This window comes from Pseudophryne corroboree, chromosome 1 (genome assembly GCF_028390025.1).
Source record: "Pseudophryne corroboree isolate aPseCor3 chromosome 1, aPseCor3.hap2, whole genome shotgun sequence".
NCBI classification, from domain to species: domain Eukaryota; kingdom Metazoa; phylum Chordata; class Amphibia; order Anura; family Myobatrachidae; genus Pseudophryne; species Pseudophryne corroboree.
In genome coordinates, this window is record NC_086444.1 from 1,250,008,098 (window position 1) to 1,250,023,453 (window position 15,356).

General features: G+C 49.5%; 1 protein-coding gene across 5 annotated transcripts in view; it reads right to left on the reverse strand.

Annotated features, from left to right (window-relative positions):
• M1AP (meiosis 1 associated protein) overlaps positions 1–15,356 on the reverse strand; it is a 186,431-nt gene that overhangs the window by 138,332 nt on the left and 32,743 nt on the right. For 3 of the 5 annotated variants that reach the window (XR_010179217.1, XM_063925955.1, XM_063925946.1), the window contains exon 2: positions 5,987–6,069. The exons of 1 other annotated variant lie outside the window; for it this stretch is intronic. Coding sequence is in view for 2 of the 4 variants with exons in the window: in XM_063925955.1 (XP_063782025.1) it covers positions 5,987–6,069 (83 nt within the window). In the remaining 2 variants the exon portion in view is untranslated. Of the gene's footprint in view, positions 1–5,978; positions 6,070–15,356 lie in introns of all 5 variants that reach the window. One more of the 5 variants, XM_063925965.1, reaches the window with a different exon arrangement.

A 15,356-nucleotide genomic window follows, 5' to 3' on the forward strand; every position in this document is an offset into this window, starting at 1 on the left:
AAGTAGCCGCAGGCACCACAATAGGTTGGTTCACATGAAAAGCTGATACCACCTTAGGAAGGAATTGGGAATGAGTCCTCAATTCCGCCCTATCCATATGAAAAATCAGATAAGGGCTTTTGCATGACAAAGCCGCCAATTCTGATACACGCCTGGCCGACGCCAAGGCCAATAGCATGACCACTTTCCACGTGAGGTATTTTAGCTCTACGGATTTAAGTGGCTCAAACCAATGCGACTTCAGGGAGTCCAACACCACGTTGAGATCCCACGGTGCCACTGGAGGCACAAACGGGGGCTGAATATGCAGCACTCCCTTAACCAAAGTCTGAACTTCAGGCAGTGAAGCCAGTTCTTTTTGGAAGAAAATGTACAGAGCCGAAATCTGGACCTTAATGGAACCCAATTTTAGGCCCATAGTCACTCCTGACTGTAGGAAGTGCAGAAATCGACCCAGTTGAAATTCCTCCATTTGGGCCTTCCTGGCCTCACACCAAGCAACATATTTTCGCCATATGCGGTGATAATGTTTTTCGGTCACATCTTTCCTAGCCTTAATCAGTGTAGGAATGACTTCCTCCGGAATGCCTTTTTCCTTTAGAATCCGGTGTTCAACCGCCATGCCGTCAAACGCAGCCGCGGCAAGTCTTGGAACAGACAGGGCCCCTGCTGCAGCAGGTCCTGTCTGAGCGGCAGAGGCCATGGGTCCTCTGAGATCATTTCTTGAAGTTCTGTGAACCAAGCTCTTCTTGGCCAATCCCGAACAATGAGTATAGTTCTTACTCCTCTCCTTCATATTATTCTCAGTACCTTGGGTATGAGAGGCAGAGGAAGGAACACATACATCGACTGGTACACCCATGGTGTTACCAGAGCGTCCACAGCTATCGCCTGAGGGTCCCTTGACCTGGCGCAATATCTTTTTAGCTTTTTGTTGAGGCGGGACGCCATCATGTCCACCTGTGGCCTTTCCCAAAGGTGTACAATCATTTGGAAGACTTCTGGATGAAGTCCCCACTCTCCCGGGTGGAGGTCGTGTCTGCTGAGAAAGTCTGCTTCCCAGTTGTCCACTCCGGGAATGAACACTGCTGACAGTGCTAACACATGATTTTCCGCCCATCGGAAAATCCTTGTGGCTTCTGCCATCGCCATCCTGCTTCTTGTGCCGCCCTGTTGGTTTACATGAGCGACCGCCGTTATGTTGGCTGACTGGATCAGCACCGGCTGGTGTTGAAGCAGGGGTCTTGCCTGACTTAGGGCATTGTAAATGGCCCTTAGTTCCAGAATATTTATGTGTAGGGAAGTCTCCTGACTCGACTCCTTGGAAGTTTCTTCCCTGTGTGACTGCCCCCCAGCCTCGAAGGCTGGCATCCGTGGTCACCAGGACCCAGTCCTGTATGCCGAATATGCGGCCCTCTAGAAGATGAGCACTCTGCAGCCACCACAACAGCGACACCCTGGCCCTTGGAGACAGGGTTATCAGCCGATGCATCCGAAGATGCGACCCGGACCACTTGTCCAACAGATCCCACTGGAAGATCCTTGCATGGAACCTGCCGAATGGAATTTCTTCGTAAGAAGCTACCATCTTTCCCAGGACTCGCGTGCATTGATGCACCGACACCTGTATTTGTTGTAGGAGGTCTCTGACTAGAGATGACAGCTCCTTGGCCTTCTCCTCCGGGAGAAACACTTTTTTCTGTTCTGTGTCCAGAACCATACCCAGGAACAGTAGACGCGTCATAGGAACCAGCTGCGACTTTGGAATATTCAGAATCCAGCCGTGCTGTTGTAGCACTTCCCGAGATAGTGCTACTCCGACCAACAACTGCTCCCTGGACCTCGCCTTTATAAGGAGATCGTCCAAGTACGGTATAATTATAACTCCCTTTTTTCGAAGGAGTATCATCATTTCGGCCATTACCTTGGTAAATATCCTCGGTGCCGGGGACAGACCAACGGCAACGTCTGGAATTGGTAATGACAGTCCTGTACCACAATTTTGAGGTACTCCTGGTGAGGAGGGTAAATGGGGACATGCAGGTAAGCATCCTTGATGTCCAGTGATACCATGTAATCCCCTTCGTCCAGGCTTGCAATAACCGCCCTAAGCGATTCCATTTTTAACTTGAACCTTCGTATATAAGTGTTCAAGGATTTTAATTTTAGAATGAGTCACACCGAACCGTCTGGTTTCGGTCCCACAAACCTTGTGGAATAGTAACCCCGGCCTTGTTGAAGGAGGGGTACCTTGATTATCACCCGCTGGAAGTACAGCTTGTGAATTGCCGCCAGTACTACCTTCCCTCTCTCCGAGGGCAGCAGGCAAGGCTGATTTGAGGTAACGGCGAGGGGGAGTCGCCTCGAACTCCAGCTTGTATCCCTGTGATACTACTTGCAGAACCCAGGGATCTACCTGTGAGCGAGCCCACTGGTCGCTGAAGTTCCCGAGACGCGCCCCCACCGCACCTGGCTCCACCTGTTGAGTCCCAGCGTCATGCGGTGGACTCAAAGGAAGCGGGGGAAGATTTTTGATCCTGGGAACTGGCTGTCTGGTGCAGCTTTTCCCTCTTCCCTTGTCTCTGTGCAGAAAGGAAGCGCCTTTGACCCGCTTGCTTTTCTTAAGCCGAAAGGACTGTACCTGATAATACAGTGTTTTCTTAGGCTGTGAGGAAACCTGAGGTAAAAATTTTTCTTCCTAGCTGTTGCTGTGGATACGAGGTCCCAAAGACCATTCCCAAACAATTCCTCACCCTTATAAGGCAGAATCTTCATGTTCCTTTTAAAGTCAGCATCACCTGTCCACTGCCAGGTCCCTAATACCCTCCTGGCAGAATGGACATTGCATTAATTCTGGATGCCAGCCGGCAAATATCCCTCTGTGCATCCCTCATATATAAGACGACGTCTTTTAATATGCTCTATGGTTAGCATAATAGTATCCCTGTCCTGACAGGGTAACAGACCCCGCTGCAGCAGCACTATCCATGCTGAGGCAATTTCAGGTCTCAGTATAGTACCTGAGTGTGTATATACAGACTTCAGGATCACCTCCTGCTTTTTATCAGCAGGCTCCTTCAAAGTGGCCGTATCCTAAGACGGCAGTGCCACCTTTTTTTTTTTTTTTTTACAAACGTGTGAGCGCCTTATCCACCCTAGGGGATATCTCCCAACGTGACCTATCCTCTGGCGGGAAAGGGTACGCCATCAGTAACTTTTTAGAAATGACCAGTTTCTTATCGGGGGAACCCACGCTTCTTCACACACTTCATTCACTCATCGGATGGGGGAACAAAACACTGGCTGCTTTTTCTCCCCAAACATAAAACCCTTTTTTGGTGGTACTTGGGTTAATGTCAGAAATGCGTAACACATTTTTTATTGCCGAAATCATGCTACGGATGTTCCTAGTGGATTGTGTATATGTCTCAACCTCGTCGACACTGGAGTCAGACTCCGTGTCGACATCTGTGTCTGCCATCTGAGGTAGCGGGCGTTTTTGAGCCCCTGATGACTTTTGAGACGCCTGGGCAGGCGCGGGCTGAGAAGCCGGCTGTCCCACAGCTGTTACGTCATCCAGCTTTTTATGCAAGGAGTTGACACTGTCGGTTAATACCTTCCACCTATCCATCCACTCTGGTGTCGGCCCCACAGGGGGCGACATCACATTTATCGGCATCTGCTCCGCCTCCACATAACCTTTTTCCTCAAACATGTCGACACAGCCGTACCGACACACCGCACACACACAGGGAATGCTCTGACTGAGGACAGGACCCCACAAAGTCCTTTGGGGAGACAGAGAGAGAGTATGCCAGCACACACCAGAGCACTATATAACACAGGGATTAACACTATAACTGAGTGATTTTTCCCAATAGCTGCTTGTATACACAATATTGCGCCTAAATTTAGTGCCCCCCCTCTCTTTTTAACCCTTTGAGCCTGAAAACTACAGGGGAGAGCCTGGGGAGCTGTCTTCCAGCTGCACTGTGAAGAGAAAATGGCGCCAGTGTGCTGAGGGAGATAGCCCCGCCCCTTTTTCGGCTGACTTCTCCCGCTTTTTTATGGAATTCTGGCAGGGGTATTTTTCACATATATAGCCTCTGGGACTATATATTGTGATTATTTGCCAGCCAAGGTGTTTATATTGCTGCTCAGGGCGCCCCCCCCCCAGCGCCCTGCACCCATCAGTGACCGGAGTGTGAGGTGTGCATGAGGAGCAATGGCGCACAGCTGCAGTGCTGTGCGCTACCTTGTTGAAGACCGAAGTCTTCTGCCGCCGATTTTCCGGACCAACTTCTTGCTTCTGGCTCTGTAAGGGGGACGGCGGCGCGGCTCCGGGACCGAACGATCGAGGTCGGGTCCTGTGTTCGATCCCTCTGGAGCTAATGGTGTCCAGTAGCCTAAGAAGCCAAAGCTATCTCCAGTCAGGTAGGTTCGCTTCTTCTCCCCTTAGTCCCTCGCTGCAATGAGCCTGTTGCCAGCAGATCTCACTGTAAAATAAAAAACCTAAAATATACTTTCTTTCTAGGAGCTCAGGAGAGCCCCTAGTGTGCATCCAGCTCAGCCGGGCACAAGATTCTAACTGAGGTCTGGAGGAGGGTCATAGTGGGAGGAGCCAGTGCACACCAGGTAGTCCTAAAGCTTTCTTTAGTTGTGCCCAGTCTCCTGCGGAGCCGCTATTCCCCATGGTCCTTACGGAGTTCCCAGCATCCACTAGGACGTCAGAGAAATTTGATTTACCTGCGGTAGCTGTGTAAACCAGGTCCGTCAGCCCATCCCCAAACAACACGTCTCCCTTATAGGGTATGACTTCCATATGCTTTTTTGAATCCGCATCACCCGTCCATTGGCGAGTCCATGAGGATCGTCTCGCTGAGATAGACATGGCATTGGCTCTGGAAGCCAGCAATCCAATATCCCTATGAGCATCTCTCATAAATAAGACTGCATCTTTAATATGGGCTAGAATTAACAATACAGTATCTCTATCCATGGTATCAAATTCAGCCGTCAGATCATCTGTCCATGCTGAAATTGCGCTACACACCCATGCCGACGCAATTGTCGGTATTAGCACAGCTCCGGTATGCGAATAAATAGACTTTAAAGTAGTCTCCTGCCTGCAATCCGCAGGATCCTTGAGGGCCGCTGTGTCAGGAGACGGTAGCGCCACTTTCTTGGACAGGCGCGTTAAGGCCTTGTCCACAGTGGGAGGTGATTCCCAAATCTCCCTGTCCTGCTTAGGGAAGGGGTATGCCATATAAATTCTTTTTGGGATCTGCGGTCTCTTTTCCGGAGTCTCCCAAGCTTTTCCAAAGAACTTATTTAGTTCATGAGATGTGGGAAAATGTATAATCTGTTTCTTTCCCTTAAACATGTGTACCCTTGTGTCTGGAACAGAGGGTTCATCCACAATATGCAACACATCCCTTATTGCCACAATCATACACTGAATGCTTTTTGTCACCTTAGGGTGCAATTTTACTTCATCATAGTCGACACTGGAATCAGAGTCCGTGTCGGTAGTAGTGTCCACAATTTGTGCTAAGGGACGTTTCTGAGACCCCGACGGGCCCTGTGAGTCGGTCCAATCCGAGGATTGACCCCCTGATGCCTCCCCTGATTCAGCCTTATCAAGCCTCTTATGTAAAGATGCCACACTTGCATTCAACATATGCCACATGTCCATCCATTCCTGAGTCGGCACAACCGACGGGGACACACCACTCATTTGCTCTACCTCCTCCTTGGAGAAGCCTTCCGCCTCAGACATGTCGACACGCACGTACCGACACCCCACACACGCAGGGATTAACCTATAAGGGGACAAGACCCCAACTAGGCCCTTAGGAGAGACAGAGAGAGAATATGGCAGCACACACCCAGCACCTAAATAACACTGGAAAAAAATGACCAGATAGCGCTTTTTTTTTTTTTTTTTTTATATATATACTATCCAAATTCCCACTCACTGCGTTACCAATGTGCCCCCCTCCTTCTTTTTCCAGCCTGTGAAGTGTTCAGCAGGGGAGAGACCGGGGAGCCAGCGTTCTCATGCAGATTCTGTGGAGAAAATGGCGCTGGTTAGTGCTGAGGATCAAGCTCCGCCCCCCCAACGACGGGCTTCGGTCCCAGTGCAATTGTAATACAGGTTGAGTATCCCTTATCCAAAATGCTTGGGACCAGAGGTATTTTGGATATCAGATTTTTCCGTATTTTGGAATAATTGCATACCATAATAAGATTTCATGGTGATGGGACCTAAGTCTAAGCATAGAATGCATTTATGTTTCATATACACCTTATACACCCAGCCTGAAGGTCATTTAATACAATATTTTTTATAACTTTGTGTATTAAACAAAGTGTGTGTACATTCACACAATTCATTTATGTTTCATATACACCTTATACACACAGCCTGAGGGTCATTTAATACAATATTTTTAATAACTTTGTGTATTAAACAAAGTGTGTGTACATTGAGCCACCAAAAAACAAAGGATTCACTATCTCACTCTTATTAAAAAAAAGTCCGTATTTCAGAATATTCCATATTTCTGAATATTTGGATATGGGATACTCAACCTGTAAAATGGCGGGGGATCTGTGATTTACTGCCTCCGCAGCCTAATCATACTCTATTGTGCCCAAAAATAAGAATTTACTCACCGGTAATTCTATTTCTCTGACGTCCTAGTGGATGCTGGGGACTCCGTAAGGACCATGGGGAATAGCGGCTCCGCAGGAGACTGGGCACAACTAAAGAAAGCTTTAGGACTACCTGGTGTGCACTGGCTCCTCCCACTATGACCCTCCTCCAGACCTCAGTTAGAATCTTGTGCCCGGCTGAGCTGGATGCACACTAGGGGCTCTCCTGAGCTTCTAGAAAGAAAGTATATTTTAGGTTTTTTATTTTACAGTGAGATCTGCTGGCAACAGACTCACTGCAACGAGGGATTAAGGGGAGAAGAAGCGAACCTACCTGCTTGCAGCTAGCTTGGGCTTCTTAGGCTACTGGACACCATTAGCTCCAGAGGGATCGAACACAGGACCCGACCTCGATCGTTCGGTCCCGGAGCCGCGCCGCCGTCCCCCTTACAGAGCCAGAAGCAAGAAGTGGTCCGGAAAATCAGCGGCAGAAGACTTCGGTCTTCAACAAGGTAGCGCACAGCACTGCAGCTGTGCGCCATTGCTCCTCATGTACACCTCACACTCCGGTCACTGATGGGTGCAGGGCGCTGGGGGAAGGGGCGCCCTGAGCAGCAATATAAACACCTTGGATGGCAAATCATCACAATATATAGTCCCAGAGGCTATATATGTGATAAATTACCCCTGCCAGAATTCCTGAAAAAAGCGGGAGAAGTCCGCCGAAAAAGGGGCGGGGCTATCTCCCTCAGCACACTGGCGCCATTTTTCCCTCACAGCTCCGCTGGAAGGATCGCTCCCAGGCTCTACCCTGCAGTATCAAGCTACTAAGGGTAAAAAAGAGAGGGGGGGCACTTAATTTAGGCGCAGTATAATATATATATATATATATATATATATATAGCAGCTATAAGGGGAAATAATTCAGTTAATCCCTGTATTATTATAGCGCTCTGGTGTGTGCTGGCATACTCTCTCTCTGTCTCCCCAAAGGGCTTTGTGGGGTCCTGTCCTCTGTCAGAGCATTCCCTGTGTGTGTGCGGTGTGTCGGTACGGCTGTGTCGACATGTTTGATGAGGAGGCTTATGTGGAGGCGGAGCAAGTGCCGATAAATGTGATGTCACCCCCTGCGGGGCCGACACCTGAGTGGATGGACTTGTGGAAGGAATTACGTGAAAGTGTGAACTCCTTGCATAAAAAGTTTGATGACATACCAAATGTGGGACAGCCGGCTTCTCAGCTCGTGTCTGCCCAAGCGTCTCAAAGGCCATCAGGGGCTCTAAAAAGCCCGCTACCTCAGATGGCGGACACAGATGTCGACACGGATACTGATACCAGTGTCGACGAGGAGGAGACTAATGTAATGTCCAATAGGGCCACTCGTTACATGATTGAGGCAATGAAAAATGTGTTGCACATTTCTGATCTTAACCCTGGTACCACAAAAAAGGGTATTATGTTTGGGGAGAAAAAACTACCAGTGGTTTTTCCCCCGTCTGAAGAATTAAATGAGGTGTGTGAAGAAGCGTGGGCTTCCCCCGATAAGAAACCGTTTATTTCTAAAAGATTATTAACGGCGTACCCTTTCCCGCCAGAGGATAGGTCACGTTGGGAAACACCCCCTAGGGTGGATAAAGCGCTCACACGCTTGTCAAAGAAGGTGGCACTACCGTCTCCGGATACGGCCGCCCTAAAGGAACCTGCTGATAGAAAGCAGGAGGCTATACTGAAGTCTGTATATACACACTAAGGCATTATACTGAGACCAGCTATTGCTTCAGCATGGATGTGCAGTGCTGCAGCTGCGTGGTCAGATTCCCTGTCGGAAAATATTGATACCCTAGATAGGGACACTATTCTGCTAACCATAGAGCATATAAAAGACTCAGTCTTATACATGAGAGATGCACAGAGGGAGATCTGCCGGCTGGCATCTAAAATAAGTGCATTGTCCATTTCTGCCAGGAGAGGCTTATGGACTCGGCAGTGGACAGGGGATGCAGATTCTAAAAGGCACATGGAAGTTTTGCCTTACAAGGGTGAGGAGTTATTTGGGGACGGTCTCTCAGACCTAGTTTCCACAGCAACAGCTGGGAAGTCAGCATTTTTACCCCATGTTCCCTCGCAGCCAAAGAAAGCACCGTACTATCAGGTACAGTCCTTTCGGCCCCAGAAAAGCAAGCGGGTTAAAGGCGCGTCCTTTCTGCCCAGAGGCAGAGGTAGGGGGAAAAAGCTGCAGCATCCCAGTTCCCAGGAGCAAAAGTCCTCCCCCGCATCCTCCAAAACCGCCGCATGACGGTGGGGCTCCACAGGCGGAGCCAGGTACGGTGGGGGCCCGGCTCAAAAATTTCAGCAATCAGTGGGCTCGCTCACAGGTGGATACCTGGATTCTACAAGTAGTATCTCAGGGGTACAAGCTGGAATTCGAGATGCCCCCCCCCCCCCCCGCCGTTTCCTCCAATCTGCCTTACCAACAACTCCCTCAGACAGGGAGGCTGTGTTAGAGGCAATTCACAAGCTGCTTTCTCAGCAGGTGATAGTCAAGGTGCCCCTACTTCAACAAGGACGGGGTTACTATTCCACAATGTTTGTGGTACCGAAACCGGACGGTTCGGTGAGACCCATTTTAAATTTGAAATCCTTGAACACTTATATAAAGAAATTCAAGTTCAAGATGGAATCGCTCAGGGCGGTTATTGCAAGCCTGGACGAGGGGGATTACATGGTATCTCTGGACATCAAGGATGCTTACCTGCATGTCCCCATTTACCATCCTCACCAGGAGCACCTCAGATTTGTGGTACAGGATTGTCATTACCAATTCCAGACGTTGCCGTTTGGTCTGTCCACGGCACCGAGGGTATTTACCAAGGTAATGGCCGAAATGATGATACTCCTTCGGAAAAGGGGAGTTTTAATTATCCCGTACTTGGACGATCTCCTAATAAAGGCGAGGTCCAGGGAGCAGTTGTTGGTCGGGGTAGCACTATCTCAGGAGGTGCTACATCAGCACGGTTGGATTCTCAATATTCCAAAGTCACAGCTGGTCCCTACGACGCGTCTACTGTTCCTGGGGATGGTTCTGGACACAGACCAGAAAAAAGTGTTTCTCCCGGAGGAGAAAGCCAAGGAGCTGTCATCTCTAGTCAGAGGCCTCCTAAAACCAAAACAAGTCTCGGTGCATTACTGCACGAGAGTCCTGGGAAAAATGGTAGCTTCCTACGAAGCAATTCCATTCGGCAGGTTCCATGCAAGAACTTTTCAGTGGGACCTGTTGGACAAATGGTCCGGATCGCATCTTCAGATGCATCGGTTGATAACCCTGTCTACAAGGACCAGGGTGTCTCTGCTATGGTGGCTGCAGAGTGCTCATCTTCAGGAGGGCCGCAGATTCGGCATACAGGACTAGGTCCTGGTGACCACAGATGCCAGCCTTCGAGGCTGGGGGGCAGTCACACAGGGAAGAAACTTCCAAGGACTTTGGTCAAGTCAGGAGACGTCCCTAAACATAAATATTCTGGAACTGAGGGCCATTTACAATGCCCTAAGTCAGGCAAGACACCTGCTTCAAAACCAGCCGGTACTGATCCAGTCAGACAACATCACGGCAGTCGCCCATGTAAACCGACAGGGCGGCACAAGAAGCAGGATGGCGATGGCAGAAGCCACAAGGATTCTCCGATGGGCGGAAAATCACGTGTTAGCACTGGCAGGAGTGTTCATTCCGGGAGTGGACAACTGGGTAGCAGACTTCCTCAGCAGACACGACCTCCACCCGGGAGAGTGGGGACTTCATCCAGAAGTCCTCCAACTGATTGTAAATCGTTGGGAAAGGCCACAGGTGGACATGATGGCGTCCCGCCTAAACAAAAAGCTAGAAAGATATTGCGCCAGGTCGAGAGACCCTCAGGCGATAGCTGTGGACGCTCTAGTGACACCGTGGGTGTACCAGTCGGTTTATGTGTTCCCTCCTCTTCCTCTCATACCCAAGGTACTGAGGATAATAAGAAAAAAATAAGAATTTACTTACCGATAATTCTATTTCTCATAGTCCGTAGTGGATGCTGGGAACTCCGTAAGGACCATGGGGAATAGCGGCTCCGCAGGAGACTGGGCACAAAAGTAAAGCTTTAGGACTACCTGGTGTGCACTGGCTCCTCCCCCTATGACCCTCCTCCAAGCCTCAGTTAGGATACTGTGCCCGGACGAGCGTACACAATAAGGAAGGATTTATGAATCCCGGGTAAGACTCATACCAGCCACACCGATCACACCGTACAACCTGTGATCTGAATCCAGTTAACAGCATGATAACAGAGGAGCCTCTGGAAAGATGGCTCACAACCACAATAACCCGATTTTTGTAACAATAACTATGTACAAGTATTGCAGACAATCCGCACTTGGGATGGGCGCCCAGCATCCACTACGGACTATGAGAAATAGAATTATCGGTAAGTAAATTCTTATTTTCTCTGACGTCCTAGTGGATGCTGGGAACTCCGTAAGGACCATGGGGATTATACCAAAGCTCCCAAACGGGCGGGAGAGTGCGGATGACTCTGCAGCACCGAATGAGAGAACTCCAGGTCCTCCTCAGCCAGGGTATCAAATTTGTAGAATTTAGCAAACGTGTTTGCCCCTGACCAAGTAGCTGCTCGGCAAAGTTGTAAAGCCGAGACCCCTCGGGCAGCCGCCCAAGATGAGCCCCTTTCCGTGTGGAATGGGCTTTTACAGATTTTGGCTGTGGCAGGCCTGCCACAGAATGTGCAAGCTGAATTGTGCTACAAATCCAACGAGCAATAGTCTGCTTAGAAGCAGGAGCACCCAGCTTGTTGGGTGCATACAGGATAAACAGCGAGTCAGATTTTCTGACTCCAGCCGTCCTGGAAACATATATTTTCAGGGCCCTGACTACGTCCAGCAACTTGGAGTCCTCCAAGTCCCTAGTAGCCGCAGGTACCACAATAGGCTGGTTCACGTGAAACGCTGAAAACACCTTAGGGAGAAATTGAGGATGAGTCCTCAATTCCGCCCTGTCTGGAAGATCAGATAAGGGCCTTTACAGGATAAAGCCCCCAATTCTGACACGCGCCTGGCCGAGGCCAGGGCCAACAACATGACCACTTTCCATGTGAGATATTTGAACTCCACAGACTCAAGTGGTTCAAACCAATGTGACTTTAGGAACCCCAAAACTACATTGAGATCCCAAGGTGCCACTGGAGGCACAAAAGGAGGCTGTATATGCAGTACCCCTTTTACAAAACGTCTGAACTTCAGGAACTGAAGTTAGTTCTTTCTGGAAGAAAATTGACAGGGCCGAAATTTGAACCTTAATGGACCCCAATTTTAGGCACATAGACACTCCTGTTTACAGGAAATGCAGGAATCGACCGAGTTGAAAATTCCTCCATCGGGGCCTTACTGGCCTCGCACCCCGCAACATATTTTCGCCAAATGCGGTGATAATGCTTTGCGGTTACATCCTTTCTGGCTTGATCAGGGTAGGGATGACTTCATCCGGAATGCCATTTTCCTTCAGGATCCGGCGTTCAACCGCCCTGCCGTTAAACGCAGCCGCGGTAAGTCTCGGAATAGACAGGGTCCTTGCTGGAGCAGGTCCCTTCTTAGAGGTAGAGGCCACGGGTCCTCCGTGAGCATCTCTTGAAGTTCCGGGTACCAAGTCCCTCTTGGCCAATCCGGAGCCACGAGTATAGTTCTTACTCCCCTCCGTCTTATAATTCTCAGAACTTTTGGTATGAGAGGAAGAGGAGGGAACACATACACTGACTGGTACACCCACGGTGTTACCAGAGCGTCCACAGCTATTGCCTGAGGGTCCCTTGACCTGGCGCAATACCTGTCCAATTTTTTGTTTAGGCGGGACGCCATCATGTCCACCTTTGGTTTTTCCCAATGGTTTACAATCATGTGGAAGACTTCTGGGTGAAGTCCCCACTCTCCCGGATGGAGGCCGTGCCTGCTGAGGAAGTCTGCTTCCCAGTTGTCCACTCCCGGAATGAATACTGCTGACAGTGCTATCCCATAATTTTCCGCCCAGCGAAGAATCCTTGCAGCTTCTGCCATTGACTGCTTCTTGTGCCACCCTGTCTGTTTACATGGGTGACTGCCGTGATGTTGTCCGACTGGATCAACACCGGCAGACCTTGAAGCAGAGGTCTTGCTAAGCTGAGAGCATTGTAAATGGCCCTTAGCTCCAGGATATTTATGTGAAATGATGTCTCCAGGCTTGACCATAAGCCCTGGAAATTTTTTCCCCTGTGTGACTGCTCCCCAGCCTCGCAGGCTGGCATCCGTGGTCACCAGGACCCAGTCCTGAATGCCGACTCTGCGGCCCTCTAGAAGATGAGCACTCTGCAACCACCACAGGAGGGACACCCTTGTCCTTGGTGACCGGGTTATCCGCTGATGCATCTTAAGATGCGACCCGGACCATTTGTCCAGCAGGTCCCACTGGAAAGTTCTTGCGTGGAATCTGCCGAATGGCTTTGCTTCGTAGGAAGCTACCATTTTTCCCAGAACCCTTGTGCATTGATGCACTGAGACTTGGCTCGGTTTTAGGAGGTTCCTGACTAGCTCGGATAACTCCCTGGCTCTCTCCTCCGGGAGAAACACCTTTTTCTGAACTGTGTCCAGAATCATCCCTAGGAACAGAAGACGAGTCGTCGGAACCAGCTGCGATTTTGGAATATTGAGAATCCAATCGTGCTGTCGCAACACTACCTGAGATAGTGCTACACCGACCTCCAACTGTTCCCAGGATCTTACCCTTATCAGGAGATCGTCCAAGTAAGGGATAACTAAAACTCCCTTCCTTCGAAGGAGTATCATCATTTCGGCCATTACCTTGGTAAAGACCCGGGGTGCCGTGGACCATCCAAACGGCAGCGTCTGAAACTGATAGTGACAGTTCTGTACCACAAACCTGAGGTACCCTTGGTGAGAAGGGTAAATTTGGACATGAAGGTAAGCATCCTTGATGTCCAGAGACACCATGTAGTCCCCTTCTCTTGAATTTGAACCTCTGTATGTAAGTGTTCAAAGATTTTAGATTTAAAATCGGTCTCACCGAGCCGTCCGGCTTCGGTACCACAACAGTGTGGAGTAATACCCCTTTCCCTGTTGCAGGAGGGGTACCTTAATTATCACCTGCTGGGAATACAGCTTGTGAATGGCTTCCAACACTGCCTCCCTGTCTGCTTGTAAAGCCCCAGCGTCAAGCTGAGGGCTTGGCAGAGGCGGGAGAGGGCTTCTGTTCCTGGGAACTGGCTGATTTCTGCAGCCGTTTCCCTCTCCCTCTGTCACGGGGCAGAAATGAGGAACCTTTTGCCCACGTGCCCTTATGGGAACGAAAGGACTGCGCCTGATAATACGGCGTCTATGTTGAGAGGCGACCTGGGGTAAAAAACGTGGATTTCCCAGCTGTTGCCGTGGCCACCAGGTCTGAAAGACCGACCGCAAATAACTCCTCCCCTTTATAAGGCAATACTTCCATATGCCATTTGGAATCCACATCACCTGACCACTGTCGTGTCCACAACCCTCTTCTGGCAGAAATGGACAGCGCACTTACTCTTGATGCCAGTCGGCAAATATCCCGCTGAGCATCACCCATATATAGAAATGCATCTTTTAAATGCTCTACAGGCAATAATATACTGTCCCTATCTAGGGTATCAATATTTTCAGTCAGGGAATCCGACCACGCCAACCCAGCACTGCACATCCAGGCTGAGGCAATTGCTGGTCGCAGTATAACACCAGTATGTGTGTAAATACATTTTAGGATACCCTCCTGCTTTCTATCAGCAGGATCCTTAAGGGCGGCCATCTCAGGAGAGGGTAGAGCCCTTGTTTTGACAAGCGTGTGAGCGCTTTATCCCCCCTAGGGGGTGTTTCCCAACGCACCCTAACCTCTGGCGGGAAAGGATATATGCCAATAACTTTTTAGAAATTATCAGTTTTTTTTTTTTTTTTTCGGGGGAAACCCACGCTTCATCACACACCTCATTTAATTTCTCAGATTCAGGAAAACTACAGGTAGTTTTTCCTCACTGAACATAATACCCCTATTGGTGGTACTCGTATTATCAGAAATGTGTAAAACATTTTCCATTGCCTCAATCATGTAACGTGTGGCCCTACTGGAAGTCATATTTGTCTCTTCAGCGTCGACACTGGAGTCAGTATCCGTGTCGGCGTCTGTATTTGCCATCTGAGGTAACGGGCGCTTTAGAGCCCCTGACGGCCTATGAGACGTCTGGACAGGCACAAGCTGAGTAGCTGGCTGTCTCATGTCAATCACTGTCTTTTGTAAAGAGCTGACACTGTCATGTAATTCCTTCCAGCAGTTCATCCACTCAGGTGTCGATCCCCTAGGGGGTGACATCCCTATTACAGGCAATTTGCTCCGCCTCCACATCATTTTCCTCCTCATACATGTCGACACAAACGTACCGACACACAGCACACACACAGGGAATGCTCTGATAGAGGACAGGACCCCACTAGCCCTTTGGGGAGACAGAGGGAGAGTTTGCCAGCACACACCAGAGCGCTATATATATACAGGGATAACCTTATATAAGTGTTTTTCCCCTTATAGCTGCTGTATTGTTTATACTGCGCCTAATTAGTGCCCCCCTCTCTTTTTTAACCCTTTCTGTAGTGTAGTG